The following is a 25026-nucleotide window of genomic DNA, read 5'->3' on the forward strand; positions in this document are numbered from 1 at the left end:
ACTCTCTACAGACTTCCATCCCATTCTGCTGGCTTCAGACAGAGAGAGAAAGGCTGGTAGGTAGATGTGCTGGATCTGGGATTTGTGCTGTGTAGGATATAGGGCACCCAGATTGAGGCCAGGGTTCAATCCGATTGTGGGTTATAGGCATATAACTTGCAATTGAGCCAGCATGCAGTTTTTCTTTACTGTGAATGGGATCTCTGGGAACACGGGAACATTGCTTTTAGAAGCTGCAGTGTCTATAACATGTGATCTGATTGAATCCCTACCTGAGTTTGTTGCTCTGGGGTTGCCTTGCAATTATGGGGTTGTGGGTTCAAATCTCCACTCTGTGTTTTGAATGTAGCCTCGGAAATCCAAGACCTAAGGCAACAGCACTAGTATGCTGGAACAATGTGGGGGGCAACCCATCTGCCTGGACTATTTTGAATGTATTTTCATAGTCTATATGTTAAATATAAATATAGGAAGAGACATGTTTACAGTGTAAATGAGCTGGTGCCTCAGGTGTAAGGAGCTTACCCTCCAATGACAGGTCATGGGTTCAAGACCTGCGTGCAGCACTGGAATGCTTTGATTCAGAACAAGGGATGCTACTCAGTCAATGAGAAGCGGTCGAGACAATCGGCCAGAAAAAGTGTGCACTTATGTTTTCAATAGAGACTTCTCTAGATTTAGAAACGAAGCGAGGGCCCTATACATTGCCTTTAAATTACAATTGGGCTTTAGCTCTGTTCTTCCGCGATACACATTGATCGCGATTTAAAAAATGTACCCCCTCCGCCTCCTATACAATCAGCCATCATTGTGTGGCAGCCACTCCCTCAGGTGGCCTTGACTCACCGACCAGTGAAGTCCTCAGTATCCAACTATGCTCCAGAGCAGGCCCCTGGTTTCATGCCTAGGACCATGTGCTTTAGGGGCCACAGACTCCTTTACACTTTTTTTAAGACATCCACACAAAACAGGGGTTTGAACCTACAACTCTTTGGCCACAAGGCAGGGATTTAACCCCAGAGCCATATCTTTATACAAGTGGCAGGTTTAGACACGAATCTCAGCAGCTATTTCTGACTGAACACAATAGCCACACCTGTGCAGGAGACGGACTGCTGGAATCCCCATCTCACTGGAATCCCCAGCCCCAGGTCGTCCTCCCTTCCTCTCCCCTACAGGAGTCCCCCTTATCATCTCAAATGTTCAAACATGACATCATGATGTCAGAATGTCTTTATTATCCAATGTGTGAAGTAAAACATTATGTCATTTTAAAAAAGGTTTTAAAAAAATCAGTGCTGTTTCTTTTTTACATAATATACATTTTTCTAAATGGTTAATAAATAACAATACAAATCATTCATACATGCCACATATCGCCATAACAACAGCCTGGGTGAGTATAGTGAGCATAGGGCCATCAGTCTCAGAGGCCAGTCAGTCAGGGGTATAGCAAGATGTGTGTAGCAGTGGGGATTGGGGAAACATCTTCAATCCTAAAAACTGATCATCCAGACACTGTCCCGCCTTGATCCTGGTCATAACGTTGTATCAGAGGGGAAGTGACCCTGATCGCAGCTTTAGAGGGGAAGTGACGTGTCTGTGCTTGGGCCCAGTTCTTCAGGTTCGGGCCCAGTTCTTCAGGTTCAGGCCCAGTTGTGCAGGCCCAGGCCCCGAGACAGCATGATGGCCTCCAGGTCTCTGTCCTCCTGGCTCTCCTGCAGCCGCTGCTCCTCCAGCAGAGACACCAGAGCATCTCTCTGCTCCACCACCTCCAACATCTCCCCCAGGATTAGCTTCTCCTCAGCCAGCTCTGCCTCACCCTTCAGATGGTCTGAAAGAGAGGGAGAGAGGGAGTGAGAGAAGGCTGAAAACAGAAAATATATTACAAGCGTTATGGTACTGTATGACGTGTGTGTATTTCCTTGCATATGTATGAGTGTACTTACCATCCACGGCCATCCTCTCTCTGAGCTCCTGTTGAAGACGGCTCTGTCTATCCTCCAACTCCAGCTCCCGAGCGCTGAGGGAGAGACAGTTGCCATGGAGACCACATCAGTCCACAGGGTTGAGCACAAAGACACTGACGACTCAGATAATTGCATACTGCGCCCAGGCATACTACCATTTCGTCATGAGCGCTCATACTAATCATACATTTGAGTCCAGTGGTGACATATGGGGTCAAAGGTCATATAGATACTTACAATATCATGAGTTCTGACTCATAGCGCATCAGACAGTTCTTCTGCTGGACCAGCTTGAACCACTGCTGCATCAGAGCTGGATCATCCTGCCTGCCCATGACTAAAGGAGAGAGAGGAAGATGGAAAGAGAGGGAGGGGTAGGGGGGAAAGAGAGGGACAGGTAGGGGGGAGAGAGAAAGAGAGAAGGAGTGTCAGGAACCATGGGTAAGATTGGAGGATAATTAATAGTTGGAGGGAATCACAGGAGGTGGGTGGCACCTTAATTGGGGAGGACGGGTTCGTGGTAATTACTGGAGCCGGATCAGTGGATTGGTATCAAATACGTCAAACACATGGTTTCCAAGTGTTTGATGCCATTCCATCTGCTCTGTTCCAGCCATTATTATGAGCCGTTCTCCCCTCAGCAGATCCACTGGATGGAATGCAGCATAGTATGAGGTACATACCTCCCAGGTGCAAGTCCAGCTCTTCACTGTCATTCGACTCTCCCCAGTAGTCTAAAATAAGAACATACCAGGCAGATGACCAGATGACCACACGTACACTGATCATATGCTTAGTCAAACTAACTAAGAGTAATATAGTTAAAACAAACCATCAAACAGGTTTGTAAATAGTGTGTTTACCTGCTTCCCCTCTCAAGGCCTTCTCCACAGCCACACCCCTCTCCTCCAGCTGCCTCTGCTTCTCCTCCACCTGCTCCAACTGCCTTTGGATCATCTGACAAGGCCCATTTTATACACTCAAGCCCTGCTTATACCTGATTCTTACATGCGTTATTTGTCCTGATCTTGTCCACGTTCTGATTGGTGTAGAGGTGCTGACTAAGGGGGGAATAAACTGGAAGCCATAAAAACAAAGAGAGTCGCACACTCGATGTATAAACTCCCAGTAATTTATTGGGTAAACTGACTCTCAGAATGTGGACGGATATGAGAGATTTTAATACCACGACTAGACATATTTCTGAACATGTGGGCACAATCCGAATGTGGACAAGATCAGGACAAAATATGCATGTTAGCGCCACCTATAACATCAATGCGGCTTCAAACAAACCATACCGTCACACATACATGAGAAACCTACATCCTACCTGGGCTCTGTGCAGTCTCTTGAGTTGCTCCTGTTTGGCCTGTTTGCGTGCTGCCCTCTGTACCCTGCGTGTTAACCTGGCATCTAGCTCCTCCTCCTCTGGGTCTCGGTCTCTGTGGAACATGGCCTCTGACACATCCAGGCTGGACGGGTCCTTCAGGTCCTTCATGTGCACCAGTACCCCCACCACCTCCGTAGGGCACGATGACTTCCGCTGTGTATCCATATGGGGGGAGCTGTCCAGCTCCCTCTCTTTCCCCACGTGCCTCTTTAGGAGAGAGAGAGAGAGAGCGTCAGCAGCCTACACACAGACACACACACACATAGCATGCGCGCACACAGACACACACACACCATTAAGATTCGACCACAGCAGCTAATTCTGAGTATACACACTACTGGGGTTTAGGGACGATAAGGACACAGCACAGAACAGCTTGATGCAACCAATGGGAATGTTCACACTGCCTTAATGGGAATGTTCACACTGCCTTAATGGGAATGTTCACACTGCCTTAATGGTAATGTTCACACTGCCTTAATGGTAATGTTCACACTGCCTTAATGGTAATGTTCACACTACCTTAATGGGAATGTTCACACTACCTTAATGGTAATGTTCACACTGCCTTAATGGGAATGTTCACACTACCTTAATGGGAATGTTCACACTGCCTTAATGGGAATGTTCACACTGCCTTAATGGTAATGTTCACACTGCCTTAATGGGAATGTTCACACTGCCTTAATGGGAATGTTCACACTACCTTAATGGGAATGTTCACACTACCTTAATGGGAATGTTCACACTACCTTAATGGCATACGCCCTCTTAAAGGCCAGGGCATGAGGCACATATGCAGACTTGGAAAGATGAAGACCAAAAAACAAATCAAAATAGGGCACACAATATATAGTATGTCTAGATCACACAAAACATACTCTAAATCGGAATGGGAGAAGTGTAACCTCGCTCAGCAACTCTGCTGTAACTATCTCTAACTAGACTAGGACACAACAGCCCGCATCGTACTGTCACAAAGTAGTATACCTCCCCTTCCTCATTCTCCTCTTCCTCCTCAATGGTTTCCTTCTGAAGGTCTGACGCTAGGTCAAACAGCTCCAGACGAAGCTGAAAACATTCATCCATTAAGAGATTTACCTGATCCTCTGAAGACAGGAGATGATATGGTAGCCAACAAAGACCAGATATCCCCTAACACATATGACAACAGCCTCCTATAGTGTGAATGAATTTCCTCCAAACAATGACCGTAAAGATGGCTGGCATCCACAGAGCTGATCAGAGGTCTGTAGTGACATCACTGACTCTCACAGTCAGAGCTGTAGTGTAATGTCAGCCTGCCGCTCTGAGATCAGTGGTAGTGTTAGTAGTGATGTTCTTACGTTGGCCTTGGGGTTCATGGAGCATCTCTCCATCACAACAGAGCAGGTGATGTCTGACTCCTCTGGCTCCGACCAGCTCTGGCGCTCCCTGAACTTCACACCTGCACAAACACAGAGGTTCACCTTAGGAATTCACTATACCAGATCACCAGTTTGTGTGTGTGTGTGTTTGTGTGAGTGTGTGTTACCTCGTCTCTCTGCAGATGTTTTCCTCCTGCCCTGCTCTTTGGGGGCTGGGGCTGTTGTTGAATTGGGAAGGGAAGTCCTGCCCTTCTTCTTCCTGTCCCTCTTATAGCCAGAGATGACAGCTCTCCACAGGCCCAGGGGTCCACCCTCTCCTATGCCCGCTTCAGACACACTCTGGCTGGGGGGCTGGTTGTCCCTGCGGCACTTACGTGAAGGGAAGATGAAGCCCCCCTGGAGAAGGAGGGGAGGCAGGCTCTCTGTGAGTCTGCGGGGGTCCAGACCTCCTCTGCTCTTCCCTGGGAGAGGCTCCCTTCCTAGGGTGATTTTCATGTCCTCCCAGCCCACCCCCATGGCTGCTCTCTCTATCTCCCTCCTCCTCTCCATCTCCCTCTTCCTCCCGATTTCTCTCTCGTCTCTGGGCACTGCCTTAAGGGGCTTCAGGGGGGACAAGGGGGAGCTGATGTCCTCTAAGGGGTCTATTACTTCACCCTTACACAGCTGCTCCCCAAGAGACCCAGCTCCAACAGACCCCCCCGCGGCAGGCCCGCTTCCGCCACCCACGTCCCACGGATTCAGTTTCTTGCCCCCGACCCCCCGCACAACAGCCGACGCCATGATAGGTGCGGGGACAAATCGAGGGGCAGGGCGAGGGGCGGGGCTCTGCAGTGACTCCGCCTCCACATCAGGGTGGGGCAGGCTATCCCAGCATGCCCTGTGCTGGGCGGGGGGAAGGATGCAGGGAGGGGTGAGAGGGTCCGAGGTAGAGGTGGTGGAGCTCCCGCCCACACCGATCCCCGAACTACTGCTGGGGTCACGCACCCTCTCCCCTCTCTCCCTCTCCTCTTGCTCTTTTCTCTCCTTCCTCTCTTTCTCATCCTCCTCTCCCACTTCCGGACCGGGGAAGCAGCCCAATGTGGTGGAGTTAGGGGAGGAGTAGGTAAAGACAGAGGAGTCTGGAATTGAGACAGAGGACATTGATGTGGGTGCATGTGACGTTAAGGGGGTGAATGGTGTTGAGGCAGTGGCTGGAGTGGAGAAGGTGATATTGGGTACACTGGTGGGTCTGTGTGGACCGTGTGTATCGGGTGCTGTCGAGTCAGGCGTGAGTGTGTCTGGAGAGTGTGTGTTTTGAGAGTGTGCGCTCTGCTGCCACTCGTCCAACGAGGCTACCTCCTGAGCAGTGAGGGGGGATGATCCTTCCTCTGAGAGAGAGAGAGAGAGAGAGAGAGAGAGAGGGGGGGGGGGGGGGGGGAGAGGGATGAGGAGAGTAAGGGAGACAGAAGGGAGAGAGAGAGTAAAGGAGAGGAAGTAAAGAGAAAGTCAGAATCTCTACAGAGACTCTAGATAGCAACCTCCTGTGTCTTACAGGAAATGTTGCTTGTGAGCCACAGTTGGTATTGAGCTAGAGTAGGTTTTAGGTATTTTTGCCATTGGTTGGCAACACTGTAGACTTGATGAGGCAAATTATATTATTAATAAGGTTTGGGCAACCACAGCCACCAAAACCATTGGACAGTGGGTGACCGAGTTGCATTCGTTTTCCACCTGGGAGGGCCCCTGTCGGCCGGCCTTTAGCCGGTGTTCAGACGGACGATTCCTCCTGCCCCATGTGGAATTGCCTCTATCGGGGGAGCCCCTGTCAGAGCCGGTTATCCCCGTTTTAATGACAAGCTCCAGCCGTGCCCCGTCCGTGCGAGACCCAGCCGACCAGCCTGACCCAGTGGCCCTACATTGGTGTTCCGGTGCGGCGAGTGAAGTACCCAGGCAGCGATGCCTTTGGTGATGTTCACCCATGCTGTACCGGCGCCAGAGACACGTATTCTCAAACACTGTCTTTAATAAGTACCAAACCCGGCTGACCCAGTGGTCGCTGCTGGCCGGGTCTGGTGCACAAAACCACAAATATCTCGGAAATGAAACCAGATAGAGACATCCCGTCCCTTTCGGTCCGACCCAGTGCCCCTACACTGGGAGTGGCTCACCCAGGCAGCGACCCAGTGGCCGGTTCTGGTATACAGAACCAAATATCACCTGTGTAAGTCCATGGGGTGCAATAGGTGAGGAAGTTGCTGTAATTTCTGCCCGCTAGTGTGTCATTATTCTCAATGACACAACAAAACATGCTAAATGGTTAGTAACAAAACAATTACCATAATAAAAAGGATAAACATGTTTTGTTAGCTTTCTCTCTTGTGGCGGTTCTATCTGTCTCCTCCACCTCTTCTAGAGGGAGGAGCCACAGACCTGAGTAACGCTCCCTCTCCCACGGAGAGTACTCCCCTTCTACCAGCAGGGGGAGACACACCAGATAGAGAGACGGACAGGGAGGGAGGACACATACACAGACACAGAGAAAGAGGGTTGAGAGACCAGAATAGAGAACAAAAGAGAGGAAAGGAAACTAGTCTAGAAAGAAATCTTTCTGACTGACAGCATATAGAGACGCACACACAGGAAAACAGAGAAAAAGGCACGATTACCATCACTAGATAACTCCTCCTCCTCATCAACCTCTCCTTCCTCCTCTCCTTCTTCTGTCTCTTCTTCGTCGTCTCCTCTCTCTCCTCGGAGGCGTGCGTGTAGTTCCATGGCCTTCCTCCAGGAGTCTCTAGCCAGGTCATTGGTTTGAGCCCGCTGCCTCTCCCCCTCCTCCTCCGTCTCTGATTCCGAACTATGAGGAGAGAGGAAGGCAATTAGTGTGTGTGTGTTCGTGTGTGTAAGTGTGTGTGCAAGAGAAAAGGGGGAAGAGAGAAAGAGGGAAAGAGAAAGAGAGGGAGAGACAGAGGGAGAGATAGCGAGAGAGAAAGAGGGGGAGGGAAAGAGACGGAGAGGGAGAGATAGCGGGAGAGACAGAGGGAGAGATAGCGAGAGGAGAGAAAGAGGACACGCTAGATAGAAATAAAGATACATTTTTGTTTTTGTAATGCTGACCTGGAGCCCTCGTTGCTCTTGTCCCACAACGGGCTGCGCTTGTGATTGGCCTTCTTCTCCTCTGTCACCAGCAGACTGAGGTTGTAATTGGCCAGCGTCTCCTCTGGCACCTCCTCCGGCTCATCTGTTAGCTGTTCAGTCTCCAGGCTCCCCAGGCTCACATGGTAGTTCTCCAGCTCTATACGTTCTGGCGTGGCGTGCACGCGCTTAGCCAAGCCACACTCCCTCTCAATCAGAGACGCCACTGAGACACACACACCAGCCACACACACACATACATACACTTAGCCAAAGTCAAACTCAGGACATTCTTTACACACTCAGTGGCGTCACTAAGACACACATTCTGTGCACAAACACACACACACGTCACACGCATTACGACTGAAAACACACACATGACACAGATACATGAACCTCTTGGCTTACCTGAGGACTTGCGATCTGCTGTCACCACAGTCACTGAGGAGCGAGGGTTAGTGGACAGAGCAGCTTGGGACTCCTGGAAGGAGGGGTCAAATAAAGAAAAAATTAGCATTTTACCAAACATTTTACCAAACATTTTCCCAAGGACCAGTGTATTGATCTACAGAAAACCTCATACATACGTGATGTGTTCTCCTCAAAACAATATAATATACAGAGAGAGAGAGCTCGTCATTAACTGAAACCTTAATTGCTATGTCTATACAAATATCAGGAGTTAAAACCCCAGATCAGCCAAGAGCTTCTATTTCGCCAGAGTCCGAGGGGAAAGGCAGAAGTCCTTACCAGGAGGGTCCGCTGAGAGGGGGTCCGTTCGTAGGGGGTTGGGGGCTGATCGGAGGTCGGGGGGGCTGCCCTCTTCCTCTGGATCGGCCCAACCAGACGGACGTCATAGTGCGGCTTACAGTAAAACTTCCCTACACACAGAACCGATGAGTTAGAACACGAGACACCGAACCGCCCGACACACAGCAGCAGTTTAAGGACCTCGCTACAGAGATCTGCATCTTACAGAAGAACTTTAAGCAAAAAACAAAATGTTATCTAACTACAGTAGAAGTACAGAGAAAACTGTGTTAAATATCGTACAGGTCTCCTCCTCAGCTAAATCTCATTCACATTTCCACACAAAGAAAACAGTGTCCCTCGACACTTGAGGAACAGCTACATCTCTCAGCCTCCCGGGAAAAGAACGGGGAGAATGAAATAGAGTTGTGTCTTACAGTGGGACTCCTCCATAGAAAACAGCGCCGGTCGACAGACCGACAGGAAGACACACTCGATCTGGTCCCTACACTGACGGACCACTTCATATATAGTCTACCCTACACACACTTCTCTCCCGCCTCACACTCAAACGGCTATCATGTGACACCTCATCCCTGATTGGTTGAAGGGTTTGAATTAAACTTAGAAATCAACTCCTGACATGACAGACATCTTTTGTATCTGCCCCCCCCCCCCCCCTCCCCTCCATATACAAACACACAGCACATCTCTAAGAAGTACAATACACACACACACACACACACAGTTACGCAAGCAAGCAGGCATGCACACACACACCATAGGTTTTTGTGGGCCCTAAGTGAGATTTGGTTGGGAGATTTTGTGGGATTTTGGTGGCCCTCCTATTCACGGCCAAAATAAACATTTAAGTTTTACATTTAATTTCCTGCAGTTCTACATATTTTGCCATGGGGCCAAAAGAAAATTGTGCAATTTTTACAGCAAATTTCCTGCAATTCTACCCAATTAGGGGGCCCCGTAATTGGGGCCCCCTAATCTAAAGAAATGTTAGCTGACATGGCTAATTTAGTGACTGTCAGTGACTGACAATACGAAGAGAAAAACTGCCAATGTACAACCACATTTGTTTCTTGCACCTTGTGTATTCTACAGTAATCAAAGATAAACAACCACGCAGTCGGTCCAGGGAGCCCCAGGCCCCAACGGTGCAGTAAGCAACACACTGAGTTTGTGTTCATCATGTGTTAACTGAGTTGGTCTCTGGTCTGCTGATAACCTGGAAGCTTTACAAAGTGATCATGCGGTGTAACATCAACCCAGCCCAGTGCAGATTGGAGAAATCTGTATAAAAACAGCGTGATTGAGTGTCACTAACCCTCATTAACCGCAGGTCAGAGCTGCATTCAAGATAACACAAGTTGTGGTAGAGCATGTAAAAAGTTGTAGCAGTGTTTCGATGCCAAGGCCATGCTGGTCGTGGTATTTTCAGTGTGTGTGTGTGTGGTAGGGCAGCCCTTGTCATTCATCGGAGTTACCCATTTTTACCATTACTCTCCAACTCCATGGAGTTCAGTGACACCCTCTCCTCTCTCTGCCCTCACCCCTCCCAGGTCTCTCCCCTTTCCCCATCCTTAGACCTGGTCTCACTCTCCTCCCTCCTCAGGGGCTCACCGTTAGGTCGGTCGTAGGCGTAGGAGGCCAGGCGGATGGTGGAGCTGCAGTGGTCACACTGGAAGCAGCTCCGGTGGAAGAACAGTCCCTCAACACTGAGTCTCTCCATCACGTACACGCGCTTACTGCAGAAGAAACACACATCACTGGCCCCTCCTGACCCTGCCAACACAGAGCGAACGGCAGCCTGAGAGAGAGAGATGGGGGGGAGAATGAGCTGTAATAGATGGACTGTAATAACTAGCCTACAGCTAGACCCCAATGCGCATCCAATCCATCCAACAAGTAGGCCTATAGTTGACTCTTTCGGTTAGAAGCATTCGATTTTGCAATGGTATAGGACTACATTATTTGGGATTTGTGTGCCCATGCAAACTGTTTTCACGGCAAAACATAATGAAATGTTATGTAGCCATAGTTACACATACAGTGCATTTCCCGAGATCTCCAAGATCCATGATTTGTACAGGATTGAAGATCACCGTTCTAATTCAAATGTTAAATGCTTAATAATGACAAATAAAGGTTGTGTTTTGTGTCACACGATCTGTGAGGACTCAAAGCATTAATAACTCATGAATTATGGACACCTCAAAACATATTTTGATTCAACTCATGTATTATATTGAATGCAGGCTACCTATTCTGAGTGTGTTCATGTGTTTAAAATTGCCATGGCTGAGAGGGTAGGCTACCGGGCAGTAGAGTAGGCTTAGTGGAGGGTAAACGCAAGTAAACGTTGTTAACCCACCTTAAAAAATAATGCATTGAAAGTACAGGGTGCGTTTCTTTTTCCACCACGACAGGTGTTTTGCCGAAAATCTCCCCTCACAGAATCCCCCCCCCCTTCGCGTGAACACGCATACACTCAATTCTTTATTGCTGTGAGTTGCTTGTTAGTTGAGATTTCTGCTGTCAGTTTATCCGTTGTCAGTTTATCCTACATTTCACTGATTTTAGTAGCAGAATTTAGGCTGCGTTTCCTTAGATGTTTTTTAATGGCTGTTTTATCGCCGGGGAGGCACTAGTAATGCCTGCAGTTTTCGGTTTGGCTATTTGTTTCAAGTGTATCAGTCTATAAATAAATATCTTTGCCAAAATTCGACATCTCTCCCATGTCGTATTCGATTAATAGTTGTTCTGAAATGTTTATTGCTTGCCTACATTTTACTCCATCCTCTATGTTTAATTTAACACGCATAATTTCGTGAAGTTTGTACTTTCTATAGAACAATCATCCCCCTTCTAAATCCATTAATGTTGTTGCTAGAGTCAAATACTTTCTGTGGCACACATCAGAGTCAAATACTTTATTTTTAGCCCGGGGATTCGATCTTGCAACCTTTCAGTTACTAGTCCAACGCTCTAACCACTAGGCTACGCTGCCGCTGATCATTGACAGCTGCCTTGAAGGACACAAATAGAAAATGCTTTCTGCTACTAAAATCAGTTAAATGTATGCTAAACTGACAACGGAGTGAAGTGCAGAAATCTCAACTAGCGAGCATGTCACAGCAATGAAGAATTGAGTGTGTGCGCGTTCACGCGAAGGGTGGGGGGATTCTGGCAGGGGGGGGACTATATATTGTGGAATGATGACATAGTATTAATACATTCATCAAAATAACGTTTTTTAATTAAAACATGTCAATCATAATATGAATATGTACGTAACCCGTTGTATAAAAGTGACAATGCCCTCGAAGCCGGTGTTTGGAGGATAATGTTGGCACGGTTTGCCGTAACAACACACGTGCAAATATATCCTCCAAACACCCGGTTTCTCGGGCATTATCATTTAATCATCAAATAGCACGAGTAGGCCTATACATGCCGTTTGGATGCTGGAATTATTTTGGATTGGAGGCACATACACAGTTAGACTACTTTTTGAATTGATTTGTTTGACAATCAGATGAAAATACAATTTCTGTTCATGTCAAATTAAAAGCTAATACAATTTTACTGTTTAAATTGGCTTTATTATTAGGCCCATAAAAAACGCTCAAGCGTGTGCACTCAATACAGAGTAGACCCGAATGTCATGGAGTAATTAAACATGCAATATCCTCCTTTAGATATTTGGGTATTATTGTATTATTTAAATGAGCGCTGCCCCCAAACAAGAACAATTTGGTGGGTCTGGATCGGACCAAATTTGATCCAATCATCGATGTCTATGTTTCACAAGTTTGGAGATCAAAGCACAGCCCAGTAGAGTACAGTGGAGTACAGCACAGTAGAGTTGAGTACAGTACAGTACAATAGAGTACATTATAGTGCAGTACAATACATTATAGTGTACTCAACTCTAGTGTGCTCTTCGAGATGGGGAAAGGTCTGCCCATAATAAAGAGATTGTCTGCTTTTTTGACACCACACTGCACAAATCAAGTCCTGCCAGCTCTAGTTTTGTCTTATCTTGATTATTGTACAAGTCCTGTGGTTGAGTCCTGCAAGGAAAGACATAGTTAAGCTGCAGCTGGCCCAGAACAGAGAGGCAAGTCTTGCTCTTCATTATAATCAGAGGGCTGATATGAATACTATACATGCCAGTCTCTCTTGGCTAAGAGTTGAGGAGAGACTGACTGCATCACTGCTTGTTTTTATAAGAAACAATGTGTTGAAAATCCCAAATTGGTTGCAGAGTCAACTTACACACAGCTCTGACACACACACTTACCCCACCAGACATGCCACCAGGGGTCTTTTCACAGGCCCCAAATCCAGAACAAATTCAAGAAAGCGTACACTATTATATAGAGCCATTATTGCATGGAACTCCCTTCCATCTCATATTGCTCAAATGAACAGCAAACATGGTTTTTTTAAAAACAGATAAAGCAACACCTCACAACGCCTCTCCCCTATTTGACCTAGATAGTTTGTGTGTGTATGTATTGATATGTAGGCTACGTGTGCCATTTTTAAATTGATGTAGTTCTGTCTTTGAGCTGTTCTAGTCTATTAATGTTCTGTATTATGTAATGTTTCATGTTTTGTGTGGACCCCCAGGAAGAGTAGCTGCTTTGTTTGCAAAAGCTAAATGGGGAGCCTAATAAAATACCAAATACATACTGTGTACTGTACTGAACTCTACCGTACAGTACACTACTTTTCTTTACTGTACTGAACCATACTTTACTTTCCTGTACTCTAATGTGCTGTATTGTACTTTACTGTGCTGTGCAAACTTGTGGGGCTGTAGGTAGCCTAACTATTAAGAGAGCTGGACCAGTAACCAAAAGGGAGTTGGTTCGAATTTCTGAGAATGCTAGGTGAACATCTGCCAATGTGTCCTTGAGCAAGGCACTTAAACCTAATTGCTCCTTTAAGTCGCTCTGGATAAGAGTGTCTGTCTAAATGACTGAAATGTAATTGTGAACCCAACTGTGGTTTGTGACCACTATGGTTTCCATTGTAGCCAACTCAATTGCAGAAATTCCGTTACCGATTGATTTACTGGTACCGAATTGATATCAGTAAAAACCAGTGGTGGAAAAAGTAACCGATTATCACACTTGAGTAAAAGTAAAAGATACCTTATTAGAAAATGACTTAAGTGAAAGTCACCCAGTAAAATACTACTTGAGTAAAAGTCTAAAAGTATTTGGTTTAAAATATACTTAAGTATCAAAAGTAAAAGTATAAATCATTTAAAATTCCTTATATTAAGCAAACCAGATCACACCATTATTTTAGCCAGGGGCAAACTCCAACACTCACTCATAATTTACAAACGAAGCATTTGTGTTTAGCCCACCAGATCAGAGGGCGTGGGGATGACAAGAGATGTTCTCTTTATAAGTGTGTGAATTGGCCCATTGTACTGTCCTGCTAAGCATTCAAAATGTAACGAGTACTTTTGGGTGTCAGGGAAAATGTATGAAGTAAAAGTACATGCTTTTCTTTAGGAATGTAGTTAAGTAAAAGTTTTCAAAAATATAAATAGTAAAGTAATGTACAGATACCCCCCAAAATGACTTAAGTAGTACTTTAAAAGTATTTAAAAACACTATAACTAATTGATAGGTATACCTTTACTTGTTACTTCTGTGAACTTTCATTATCCTCCCTCCTCATGAGGGAGAGAAATTAGAAAATATCTTCAAGATATGTGGGTTTTTGGTACAGAATTTCACAGCACAAGGCAATGTTTCTTAAAACTAAATATAAGTGTTGATATTAGTTGGCAGCGGTCTTTACTTCAACATTATTGTGTTTTGATACATTGAAAATACATTTAAGACTTTTTCTGGTAGATGTTTTCTAAAAGACCCATTTTCCATCTGTTTGTCCAGAAATCAAAGCCTTGGTTTATTCCAATTTTTTGGGATGGAAAATGTTTGAAAAATGTATACATGCCTTAATAGGCGTCCATAGCTTTAATTTGACATGTTCCTATGAACTTCACATGTTGGTGCTCATGGGTACTTTTACATGGAAATGACCTACTTCAGAGGGTATAATCCAATGCTGGATGAGTTTCGGCCTATCGACAGTATTAGTATGGGTGAGTCGACTCACTCAAATCAATTCTTACCGTTTCCTTCCTATCAGGAGTGTGCTGGGGTGAAGGTGACTCCTGACTTTGAAGCTGATTGGATATCTGTTCAGCCAATGAGCTCACTCCCCCTGTGTACATCTGAACATATTTCTAAAAGACAACAACAGGAGAAAAGACAGACGGGATGAGGACGAAGGACAGAACAAACAGTAAACACACAAGTAAACAGACACAGACACACTCACTAGGGATGACACAATCGGAGCCATAAACAGAGCGTTTTGATGTGGTGTTATGGATGTGGAAATGGACCACAAAGCTAGAAGCATCAAACCCCTATTGGATTCTATCATTATACTCATTTAACCCTCTTTCTGTTGCAGTGTAATCATTGTCCAACATAATAAATATAAATGTTATCACTAGGCCCTTATCTCACACCAATCAAACTGAATTTGTAGGCAAATCAGAGAGGAGTCCGAGGAAAGAAGGCTGTGCAAACATTAACAAAAACCATTCACAGGCCTCTGATTTTTTTTATCTTAAAAAGGAACATTTCAGTGGCAGTGTTGTCACATGCCACATGCCCTGCGGTAAATTATACAAATATACTTTCTTAAAAGACCAAACAAGATGTACTCTGACTCCAGTTCAGTCCAGTTTAATCCTCTTTCTCTGAAACAACAGATGTTAATATGATTTACAGTATCATTTAACCCTCTGGCACTGCCCTGAGGCCCATAGATTGAACTCAATGACTATAGGTCAAGTTGTAGCCCACTTATGGTCCACACTAGCCCAGTAATGGACAAATGGAGCCCCACGTTACTCCATATAGTCCAAGGATCTTACATATTCTGATTAAAGGTTGAATTGGTTCTGGAAGCCAAAACAGCCAAATAATCCATCTAAATGTGAATCAATTCTCAATTGCGGTACGGTTCTAGAAAAACAAATGCCTTTCAATATCACATCAAAATAATTTCAAAAATACAAAATCCAGTTGCAGCCGACTGCATTTTTCAGTGACAACACACTTGAGGTGACTGTCTTCAGTTTACACAGATAGTTAATTAGCACAGGTAGTCCACGCTGTTTTCCACAAACAAACACTGCCACATGGAAATGGCTGTGTGAGAACACTAAACCCTAAAAAGGTGTGTAAGAAATTTAACAAATGTGATTTTTGAAAATTGATTTATTGCTTATATGAAAGACGTGTTTTCGTATGTTTCCAAAAGCGTACCGCAAGCGATGCGTGTTAATGTTCAGCGCGAGCCTCGGGGCTTTTCTATCGTCAATTGGCGCTAAAAAGTAGTTTGTGTCTATGAATGGGGTAAATCCACACTAGGGGTATGGTTAAAGCTTTGACCGCGGGCAACGCTTACTGCCAACGTTCACCATGCATCTGTCAAGATCTAAACGTGGATTTGATGTGTTCTCTCAGTCTATTGTTTTCACTACACTGCTAGAACAATTCATTGTCTTACGCCAGATATAGCGCAACGTTCGCCAGTTGGTTGACGGACTGCGAGTCACGTAGGATAGACGCCACCTGTCGAAAGACAATTCTGACAGTTGGTCTCTTCTGTCCTGGAGATATATCAGGGAACCACTGATGTAGCCGAGAAGAGACCTCAAAAGTCATCACACCAATGACACACAGTCTACAGATGGCTACTGGGAACTTGGGGAGTCTAGGAACATTTATGGGTGGCATGGGACGTCATCACTAGTCTTACATGCCATCTGGTCTACACACAACTACATTACCCAGAATCCTCTGGGGTGGCCTACCTGCTCCCCCCTGCTGGGCAGAGTGTGACATTTGACCTTTTCCTTGTACTTGAAACTCATCTGCTCCTGCTGCTGCGTGCGCTTCTTCTGGGGTTAGATGGGTTTAGGCGGCATCATGTGAGTGGGTGATTGACGTAGCAAAATAGTGAAATACTGGAATATCTAGGGAACTCTAAGGCTAAGAAAGGGCTATGGGCTCTCTGTGACACAGAGAGATACAGCTATGTAACTCTACAGTCCTCTAAGAACCACAGGTGAAGCAGGAGGGGGACTTACTATTTTTACCTGTTTCCAGGTGGCAGCGGAGGCCACAAGGGCTGGCTGGGCCTGGGGGTCAGGGGATGCTGGAGGAGGTGGAAGCGTGGGCATGGAGTCCCCCTGGTGGTCCGTTAGTAGAGGGATTGAGGGCTGTGGAGCCGGGGACGGCCATGGCTACCTTTATACCATACTACAACCACAGCCTTAAGAATCTAGGGCCTAGGCCAAGAGCTACCGCTGTTAACCCTAACTACCGTTTAATCTTAACCCATATTGCTGCAACCACAGCTGCTCCCTTCAACCAAATCAACCCTTACTTACTGCTCCAAGGCTCAGTGAGTCCCATTGGCCCTGACCCAGAATGCCCATCACAGTGCAGCTAATCTGTCTTATCCTCTGAAACCTCAAGAGGAAGTCAGTCGGCTCACACCTGGAGGATCTAAACTACCAACAGCTGTTGATGACAGACCGTGCTGTAGAAGTCGTGCTGCAGAAGTTCCTTTATTCATATTAAAAGCACAGATTTTCAATAAGAGTATTTAAAAAAAAAAACTTTGACGCTTTGAGCGAGGGAAACCACTCTTAGAAACACCTGAAAACTTATAGCAGCTAGGAGTTCTGAATTCCATCCCCTCTCACCTGTCTGCGTAGAGCTGCAGCTGGCGTGGAAGAGGGGCAAGGGGCATTCTCCTCAAACTTGGCCAGCAGCTGATTGGCCATCGAGCGCACTCTGCTCTGGCTTGCTCCACCCACAGAGCACAGGGCAGCCTCTTCCTGTGGAAGGCAGAATGGCGGAGAGTTTGACCAGTGTCACTGAAAGGCCAAAGGTGTTGTATTGCTGTTCTAACTTCTAAAATACTTCACATTATTGCAGGTCATCTCATTCATTTAGTCACAGAACTACCGGCAGTTTCAATTTCTGTTACCTAACCCAGGGGTAAAGGTTACACCCTCTCACCTCATAACTGTCCTGAGATCTTAATCTGAGATCTTGTTTCACGTCCTCCAGACATGGCCGACTGGTCTTTCTCCTCTTCCCCACCGCATCCTTCTCCTTCTGCTCCTGGTGGGAGGGACACAGACAAATACATGTAAAACACACATGCACCTATACACCTACACAAAGACAAACAGAGTCCCTGCTTAAACAAATAGGGGTGTGTACCTTGGGGTTGCGCTTGCGGGATGGGCTCTGGCCAAGGCGGCTGAGGAGAGAGGCAGGACCGATCACAGCAGCCCTCCCATCTGGGCTCTCAGTCTGGGATTCTACAGAAAATAATAGAGGATAAGAACAGTCATGCACAGCCATTCCTCACCTCCTTTCCTTCACAACCACTGACAGGGAATAGGAATAGAAACAGTTTCACCACTTTGCTTTTGCTTAGTAAGGCATTGAAGATACGTGGTTATGAAGGAGAGGGCTGGAGATGAGAGAGGGTAGGATAAGAATAGAGGGTGATGAGGAGAATTGAGCATTGACAGCTCTTAAGCTGACTACTGTGGTTGAGAAGCTCACCACTTGGGGGCAGTGCGTCCTTGAAGAGCTGGTGAAACTGGCTGAGGTACATGACCATACAGAGAGTGTCCGTTTCACTGACAGACGCCATCTCCTCGACAGTCATCACAGGAGAGATGCCAAACTCCTTCTCTGCCACCTCCAACCCCAACCTCATATTCACCTCCCCCTCATCCTCCCCCAGAGAGGCAAAGTCACTGCAAAGAGATGGGACGAAAGAGTCAAAGTAAGAGAGTCACACACACACACACACACACACACACACACACACACACACACACACACGTGCAAATAGACACACTTTACGCACGCATGCACGCACACACACACACACCAGAGCAAGAGGACAAAGAGAGGCACTGATCCAATCAGGTAATTAAAAGGACACTAATCAGGACCATGGTCTTCTGACTCATCAGCCCCACCTCTCTCACACACAAACACACACACATGCACCTGAGCTTGCGTGAAAAGGAAGTGAGACTAAGGTTCGAAAGGTGAGAGGTGGGCTGAGAAGTGAGGCATTGGTAACGTTCCAGTCCAACTACATTGCGCCTGAATGCCACCTTTGGGATGAGCTGTATGAGGCGAGAGGCGAGGTGATTTGTGACGAGCAGGAGGCTAGAGGTCAGATGTGACTCACATGAGGTCAGGGCGGTAGTGGTGGATGACGGCACACAAAGCTAGGCCACTCTTCCAGGATGTAGTGAGGTCGCTAACAGCAACGCCACGGTAACCCTGCGTCTGCTGCTGGCACCACAACAAAAGCTTACTGGAGCGAGAGAAGGACTCTGGGGAACCAGATGGGAAGAAAATAAATATGAGTGAAGATAGTATTCAAGCCAATGGTTAGAGTTATGTTAGTGTACCGTTCAATACTCAGAGGGTCAGACTCACCCTGTCGTAGTAGCTTCGGCAAGGGGGATCGGGGTTGCGGTTCCTGGACCACACCCGAACCTCCATTCTCTCCTGTGTATATTAGATGGCCCACCTACAGAGATTGTCATCATCATCATCATCATCAGACCTGTGTGTGTGTGTGTGTGTGTATGTGTGTGTGCCTGTGTATACCTGTGCGGGGCTGATGAGTTGAGGGTTGACGTTAGGGTAGCGGGTAGCTGGGTCTACGGTGTATTGACCAAAGTTTTTGTTGACATTTTCTGGAGTGGTCTGAGGAAGGAGACGATACAGACTCTCTCTGAAAGAAAGAAAGAAAAAAAGAGAGGAGAGAGAGAGAGGATTATTTAGTTATGGAATCAGGTGAATGATCATTTCGTTTCCTAGCCGAGGTGCCTGTGTGTGTTTATCAATGATTTTGGCATGTCACGTATGTTTGTGTGGGTTTGGCAGTGTGTGCTTGTCTAGAGGTTTTACAATGTGTATTTTGACAGTGTGCCCATTCCCTGTTTGCTGGTGCGCATGCTCTCCTAACTGCAGACCTGCCATCTCACCTTTCAGCAAGTAAGTCCAGAGGGGCGAGGCCTTGAGCCCAGCTCCGTACCATCCAGGCAGAATCCAGTGCTGCCAGGAACCCCCGTGCTATACCTGTCCCCATGGGCCAGAATGGCTAACACACACGCAAGCAGACACATACACATTACAACCATATGCTACTTACAACAGAATACCTTTCAGAGTACATTAGGATTGCTGACGTTAACATTCTTCTACTCTCCCTCAACTCTGCTCCTCTCTTACTCTCCCTCGCTCCTCACCTCCAGAAGGCTGTCTCCCACCAGCGTGACCAGTAGATGGTGTCCATGTCTCTGTCTGACCAGTGCAGCGTTCTCTGACGCGTACATACAGGTGAAGTCAAACAAGGCAACATCAGGCTGCCCGTAGTGGTTCATGGCAAAGTCCAGGGACGGCAGCTGGTGATTGGTGGAGAAGTCCGCCGCCTCGCGGGCATAGGCCAGCAGTGCATTCTGGTCCACGTTTCCCCGTGAGAGAAGTGTTTCTGTGTCTGCATTGTCCTGATAGGTATGACACAGTAAACATCAGTACAATAGAATGCAATCACTGTTTGAACAATAACACAGTTATACAGTCAAAATCAGGGCAGTAACACAGCAGTGAGACCAACATGAGCAAAATAATGATACAGTCAATCAGTGCGTCATACAGTATTTGTGTGTGTGCGTTGTTTTATATATTTTTTACTCCCCAATTTTGTGATATCCAATTGGTAGTTACAGTCTTGTCCTATCGCTGCAACTCCCCGTATGGACTCGGGAGAGGCGAAGGTCGAGAGCCGCGCGTCCTCCGAAACACGACCCTGCCAAGCCGCACTGCTTCTTGACACAATGCTCGCTTAACCCGGAAGCCAGCCGCACCAATGTGTCGGAGGAAACACCGTACAACTGGGGACCGAGTCAGCATGCATTCGCTCGTGCCCGCCACAAGGAGTCGCTAGAGCGCGATGGGACAAGAACATCCCGGTCGGCCAAACTCTCCCCTAACCCGGACGACGTTGGGCCAATTGTGCGCCACCTCATGGGTCTCCCGATGCAGTGACTCAGACCTCTGCGCCACTCGGGAGGCCCGTCTGTGTGCGTTGTTACCCGCAGAATGACTCCTTTCTCCAGCAGACTCTGCTTCTTAGCCGTCATCACAAAGTAGTGCGTGTTGTCCTTGTAGTACACTATATTCTCCAGGTCCACTCCCGTGGCATCCCGTAGCTCCTGAAAGAACCTCTGGTTGAAGATGAAGGCCACTCCACTGATCTCCTCCACCTTGGCCTCAGCCGTGGTGTTACGGTTCATGAAGTTAGCTGTGATAGCAATGGCCAGCTTGCCTCGGAACTCCTTACACCTGAACCCTGATTGGACACATGGGAGACAGGATGTGATGGCAAACAGGAAGTCTGGGATCAGAGGGCTAGAAAAATGTCCTTCCTATAAAGGCATTTACCTATAAAGGCATTTAAATGTCCTTCCTATAAAGGCATCTGACTCGTGCTGCATGAGATCTGTTGCTGTTTCAGTTCAGTGTTTCAGTAGGTGCTACTAGATGATTTACCTGGCAGTGTGTTCTGTCGTCCATCAGCTCCGATCACCACGTCACACTGCAGTGTGTTAATAGGGTGAGACTTGGGTTTCACCTCCACCCTCCAGCCTACCTCTGAGGCACACACACACACAAAGGCATTAAATACACGCACACACACACACACACACACACACACACACACACACACACACACACACGGCAGGTCTTAACTCTGTTGCTCCTGGTCCGCAGGTGGCTCCACCAGTCCCTTGAACTCTACGTTGACATGGACTTCCACCCCCAACAACAGAGCCACCTTTAATAACACCAACTGTAGCTGCCGTATACCTACAGAGAGAAGGAGGGAGAGCGAGAGAGAGAGAGAGGGCGAGAGAAATAGAGAGAGGATTCTCTAATGAACATTGAAGCCCCATAGCTGTAAGCATGGAGACAGTGGGGCCAAGGGTCAGGGATTATTCCATACTCACTGATGTGGTCAATGGCTCCAGCACAGAACTTTCCGTAGAACTTCTTGGCCCCGAGGCCCCTGAGGTCATGGATGGTGAAAGGCCAGAGGTGGAGGACGTTGTTCCTGGAGAAGGCATCCCTCTTCTCCAGCAGCACCACTCTGGCCCCCAGGAACCCCAGCTCTACTGCTGTACGCAGACCACATGGCCCCGCCCCAATGATCACACACTGGGAGAGAGGATAGCTGGGATGAGAAGCTAGAAACGTACACACTTAAACATACACACACTTGACATCCATATACTATACATATCAGACCTGGGTTCAAATACTATTTCTAATATCTCAGTCAATTTCACGTACTTTGAATGTAAGTATTCAGATATCTTTTAATCGAAAAGACAAGCAGTTGAATATTTTAATGTATTTGGAAATACACTTGGAAAGTATTTGAAAATACTGACTCAAATAAACTCCCATGCATTTAACACATAATATTTTTAAATTCTATTTGGTAGACTATTTCATTTTGACAAATAACCATTCAAATGCTCAAATAAATGTACTTGTTTTGGGCTATGTATTTGAACATTTGAAATACCAGATAGTAAATGACTAATAAGTACCGTTGTGTTGGCACAGACACGGCCCTTCCCGTATTCGTGGTGGGCCGCCCGTTTGTCCAGTTTGGCCCACAGTGCGTTGGCCTTCCAGTAGCTGAGGCGTTCTTTGAGGGTCTGGTAGAAAGGCCTCTGCGGCTGCGTCGGGGGGTATGTCTGTGGCTGTGTGTGTGTGTGTGTGAGCTGAAGGTGCTCACACAGCAGGTTGAAGGCACGGAGTGTCGTTCTGCAGGTGGACGCCTGGACAAACTCATCAAATAGAACCTGGGCGTGGCCCTCCTTCTCTGCCTGCTCCGCCTCCTGGGCCTCGTCGGCAACACCGGCAGCAGCAGGGCACCCTGAGAACTCCATCTCAGCTTCCTGTTCCGGGCTCTTTCATCGGCTGCCTGGAGAGAGAGAAAAGACAGAGACTACGTTCCAGTGTTCCACACTGACTTCCCATGTAGAATCCATGCCTAATAGCCAGTCTGTGTTATCGTTCCAACTCCTTGCCACGCCAATGACAGCAATGAAGTTGGCATTTGCAAAAGCACAAACAGATATGTGATCAGGCTACATGCGTAATAAATTGCTTTTAAAACATCTAAGTACATTTCTAAGTTTGCAAGTAGCTGTGTGTGTGTGTGTGTGTGTGGTGTTCTCGGTCTGAGCTGGCTGCATATCAGATGTTAGGTCTCCTGCTAGGAGGTAGGGCTAGAGAGGTTCTTATACTGTTTAGATCTCAGATAAACCAGCTCTCCATGCTGTGCACTGGGCTTATGGGTAATGTAGTATATCTGCTGCTGAGACTCTGGTTGTCACACAATCAAAGCCCTCAGAAAAGTGTTCTATATCCTGCTATCGCATTATACAGTATATTCTGTATGGTATAATCCGGCAACATTATCTCATATAATTTGAATACAGGATCAACATATTCCCTTTTTACACAATAAAAATATAGGGTACATAAGGACTTGGGGGGGAGGAGATAGAATATGTGCCCACATCCCAAGACTGGGACAATAACCAAAGCATTCACCAGACAATACAAAAGAGAAAGAGGGAGGGAATGTGTGTGGTTGGGGGGGGGGGGGGTGGGTGGGTTGGGGACACAATGCACCTCATACATAGTGGAGCCATCCGTACCATGCACCGAGAGAAACCCACACACATACTCCAGCACCCACACACACTGTCAGCATAGCAGGGGGAGATGTACAGTATGGTAGTTTATTAGATTGAATTAGAACATTTGACAGATACTCTGTTAATCCACCGAAGGGAGAGAAACAGCAGCATATGACCCCACAAGACTAACAACCTTACAGAAGTAAGACACTCATCTAAAATGGATCGTATAAGTGTCTAAGACATGCTACATAATTACCTTCAACATCGACAAGCTTTCCTTCATTCATTCAGTATTGCCCGTCCGCTATGTCCACACGATATACGTTCCAGATAACACATTCAAGTACACACACACAAACACACATTGACAGAAGAACGCACACAAACTGCTGTGTGGGACTTACTGAATGCTGTGTTGTCTTCTGGCCTGTACAGACATCGTCACTCCTCGACTCAGCCACGGGTTGCCAGGTGTCCCTCAGAATCCTAATGCAAATCTCTCTTCAGCCACAGAAACAACACCCCACAAACCTGCACTGCAGTAGCCTATACTGCAGCCCCCATGGTCTCGGTCTGTCCCCCTCCCTTCCTTATAGCTTGATGTGCATTATGTTGATGCCAAACTCTCCAAGTCTGTCTTTCTCGCTCTCTCACACCCAGACACTTTTCTCATCCAAGGTCAGGGAACAGCCAAGTACAGACTCCTCCCACACAGCATGTTCACATAGGCTACACACTCAAACGGGCACGCCTGCACACACACACACACACACACCTAATCTCATGGTGTCCCTGGGAAACAGACTGGGATCTAACAAGCTTAAAGAGGAGAGGGATCAGAAGAGAGAGATCATTCTGTAAGAACGTGGCGCTGAGGGAGAGAGATCGCGCTCATAGCCACACAAAAACAATGGGTATGTGTGAACAGAACACACAGACCGAGGCCTATTTGTGCATATGGCCAAGACCCAAACCCACTAGTGTTGTCAGAGAGAAACGGTTGGGTTACACAATTCGGTCTGTGTAGAGGTACCTACACAGGACAGAGGAAATGCACGTTTATAGGCCTACCCACAATGTTCAACTTACGGTCATATGAATCTTTGCTAACCCAAAATTATCCATGTTTTCCAAAGCTGAAGACCCAAGCCTAATGAGAGGGTGGGTGAAAAAGTCACAGGGCTGAAACTATGGCTGGACACTGTGGCTAACCCCTGCCCCCATGGCTTAAGCTGCAGCTAATACCTGATCACATTCACTGATCCATACTATATTCCCAGTAACTACTTCAGTATAATGCCCGCTCCCCACCACACACACACACACACGCACACACACCACTAAGCTGCGGGTGGTGTTAAAGTCTAATTTTAACATGAACCTCTCCATGACTGGGCTTCTCAACCTTTCCAATGAAAGCCAACCAAGTCTCCCACTGTTTGCTTAAGATTTCACATAACCCCATTGGATTAGAACCTTGTCTTATAATTTATATAGATGACAGCGACATCTCCCTACCGGGTAATG

The 25026-nt window shown here is 46.8% G+C and overlaps 2 protein-coding genes across 5 annotated transcripts in view; one reads left to right on the top strand and one right to left on the bottom strand.

The window, feature by feature from the left end:
* Positions 1 to 25026, top strand: part of LOC139392792 (pyridine nucleotide-disulphide oxidoreductase domain 1) — a 783634-nt gene that overhangs the window by 494790 nt on the left and 263818 nt on the right. The window lies entirely within an intron of this gene.
* Positions 1219 to 24294, bottom strand: LOC139392684 (protein-methionine sulfoxide oxidase mical3b-like). Of its 4 annotated transcripts, XM_071140848.1 has the most exons (33): positions 23904 to 24293; positions 22393 to 22772; positions 21787 to 21994; positions 21530 to 21646; positions 21329 to 21430; positions 20872 to 21128; positions 20026 to 20283; positions 19762 to 19877; positions 19382 to 19508; positions 19208 to 19301; positions 18954 to 19101; positions 18311 to 18507; positions 17960 to 18060; positions 17753 to 17857; positions 17434 to 17568; positions 16813 to 16944; positions 16537 to 16623; positions 14776 to 14889; positions 10233 to 10419; positions 8598 to 8728; positions 8256 to 8328; positions 7827 to 8070; positions 7376 to 7566; positions 4898 to 6097; positions 4710 to 4810; positions 4354 to 4434; positions 4116 to 4166; positions 3304 to 3570; positions 2834 to 2927; positions 2654 to 2704; positions 2208 to 2307; positions 1950 to 2023; positions 1219 to 1834 (listed from the first exon to the last, which is right to left on the bottom strand). In XM_071140848.1, the coding sequence occupies exons 2-33, from the start codon at positions 22735 to 22737 to the stop codon at positions 1647 to 1649; spliced, it is 5676 nt and encodes a 1891-aa protein (XP_070996949.1). In that variant the 5' UTR covers positions 22738 to 22772; positions 23904 to 24293; the 3' UTR covers positions 1219 to 1646. The 4 variants fall into 4 exon arrangements, with proteins under 4 accessions (XP_070996949.1, XP_070996950.1, XP_070996952.1 ...); XM_071140849.1 differs by lacking the exons at positions 4116 to 4166; positions 4354 to 4434 and having other exon boundaries at positions 23904 to 24291; XM_071140851.1 differs by lacking the exons at positions 4116 to 4166; positions 16537 to 16623; positions 16813 to 16944 and having other exon boundaries at positions 23904 to 24216.

Source organism: Oncorhynchus clarkii, chromosome 33, assembly GCF_045791955.1.
Source record: "Oncorhynchus clarkii lewisi isolate Uvic-CL-2024 chromosome 33, UVic_Ocla_1.0, whole genome shotgun sequence".
Taxonomy (NCBI): Eukaryota; Metazoa; Chordata; class Actinopteri; order Salmoniformes; family Salmonidae; genus Oncorhynchus; species Oncorhynchus clarkii.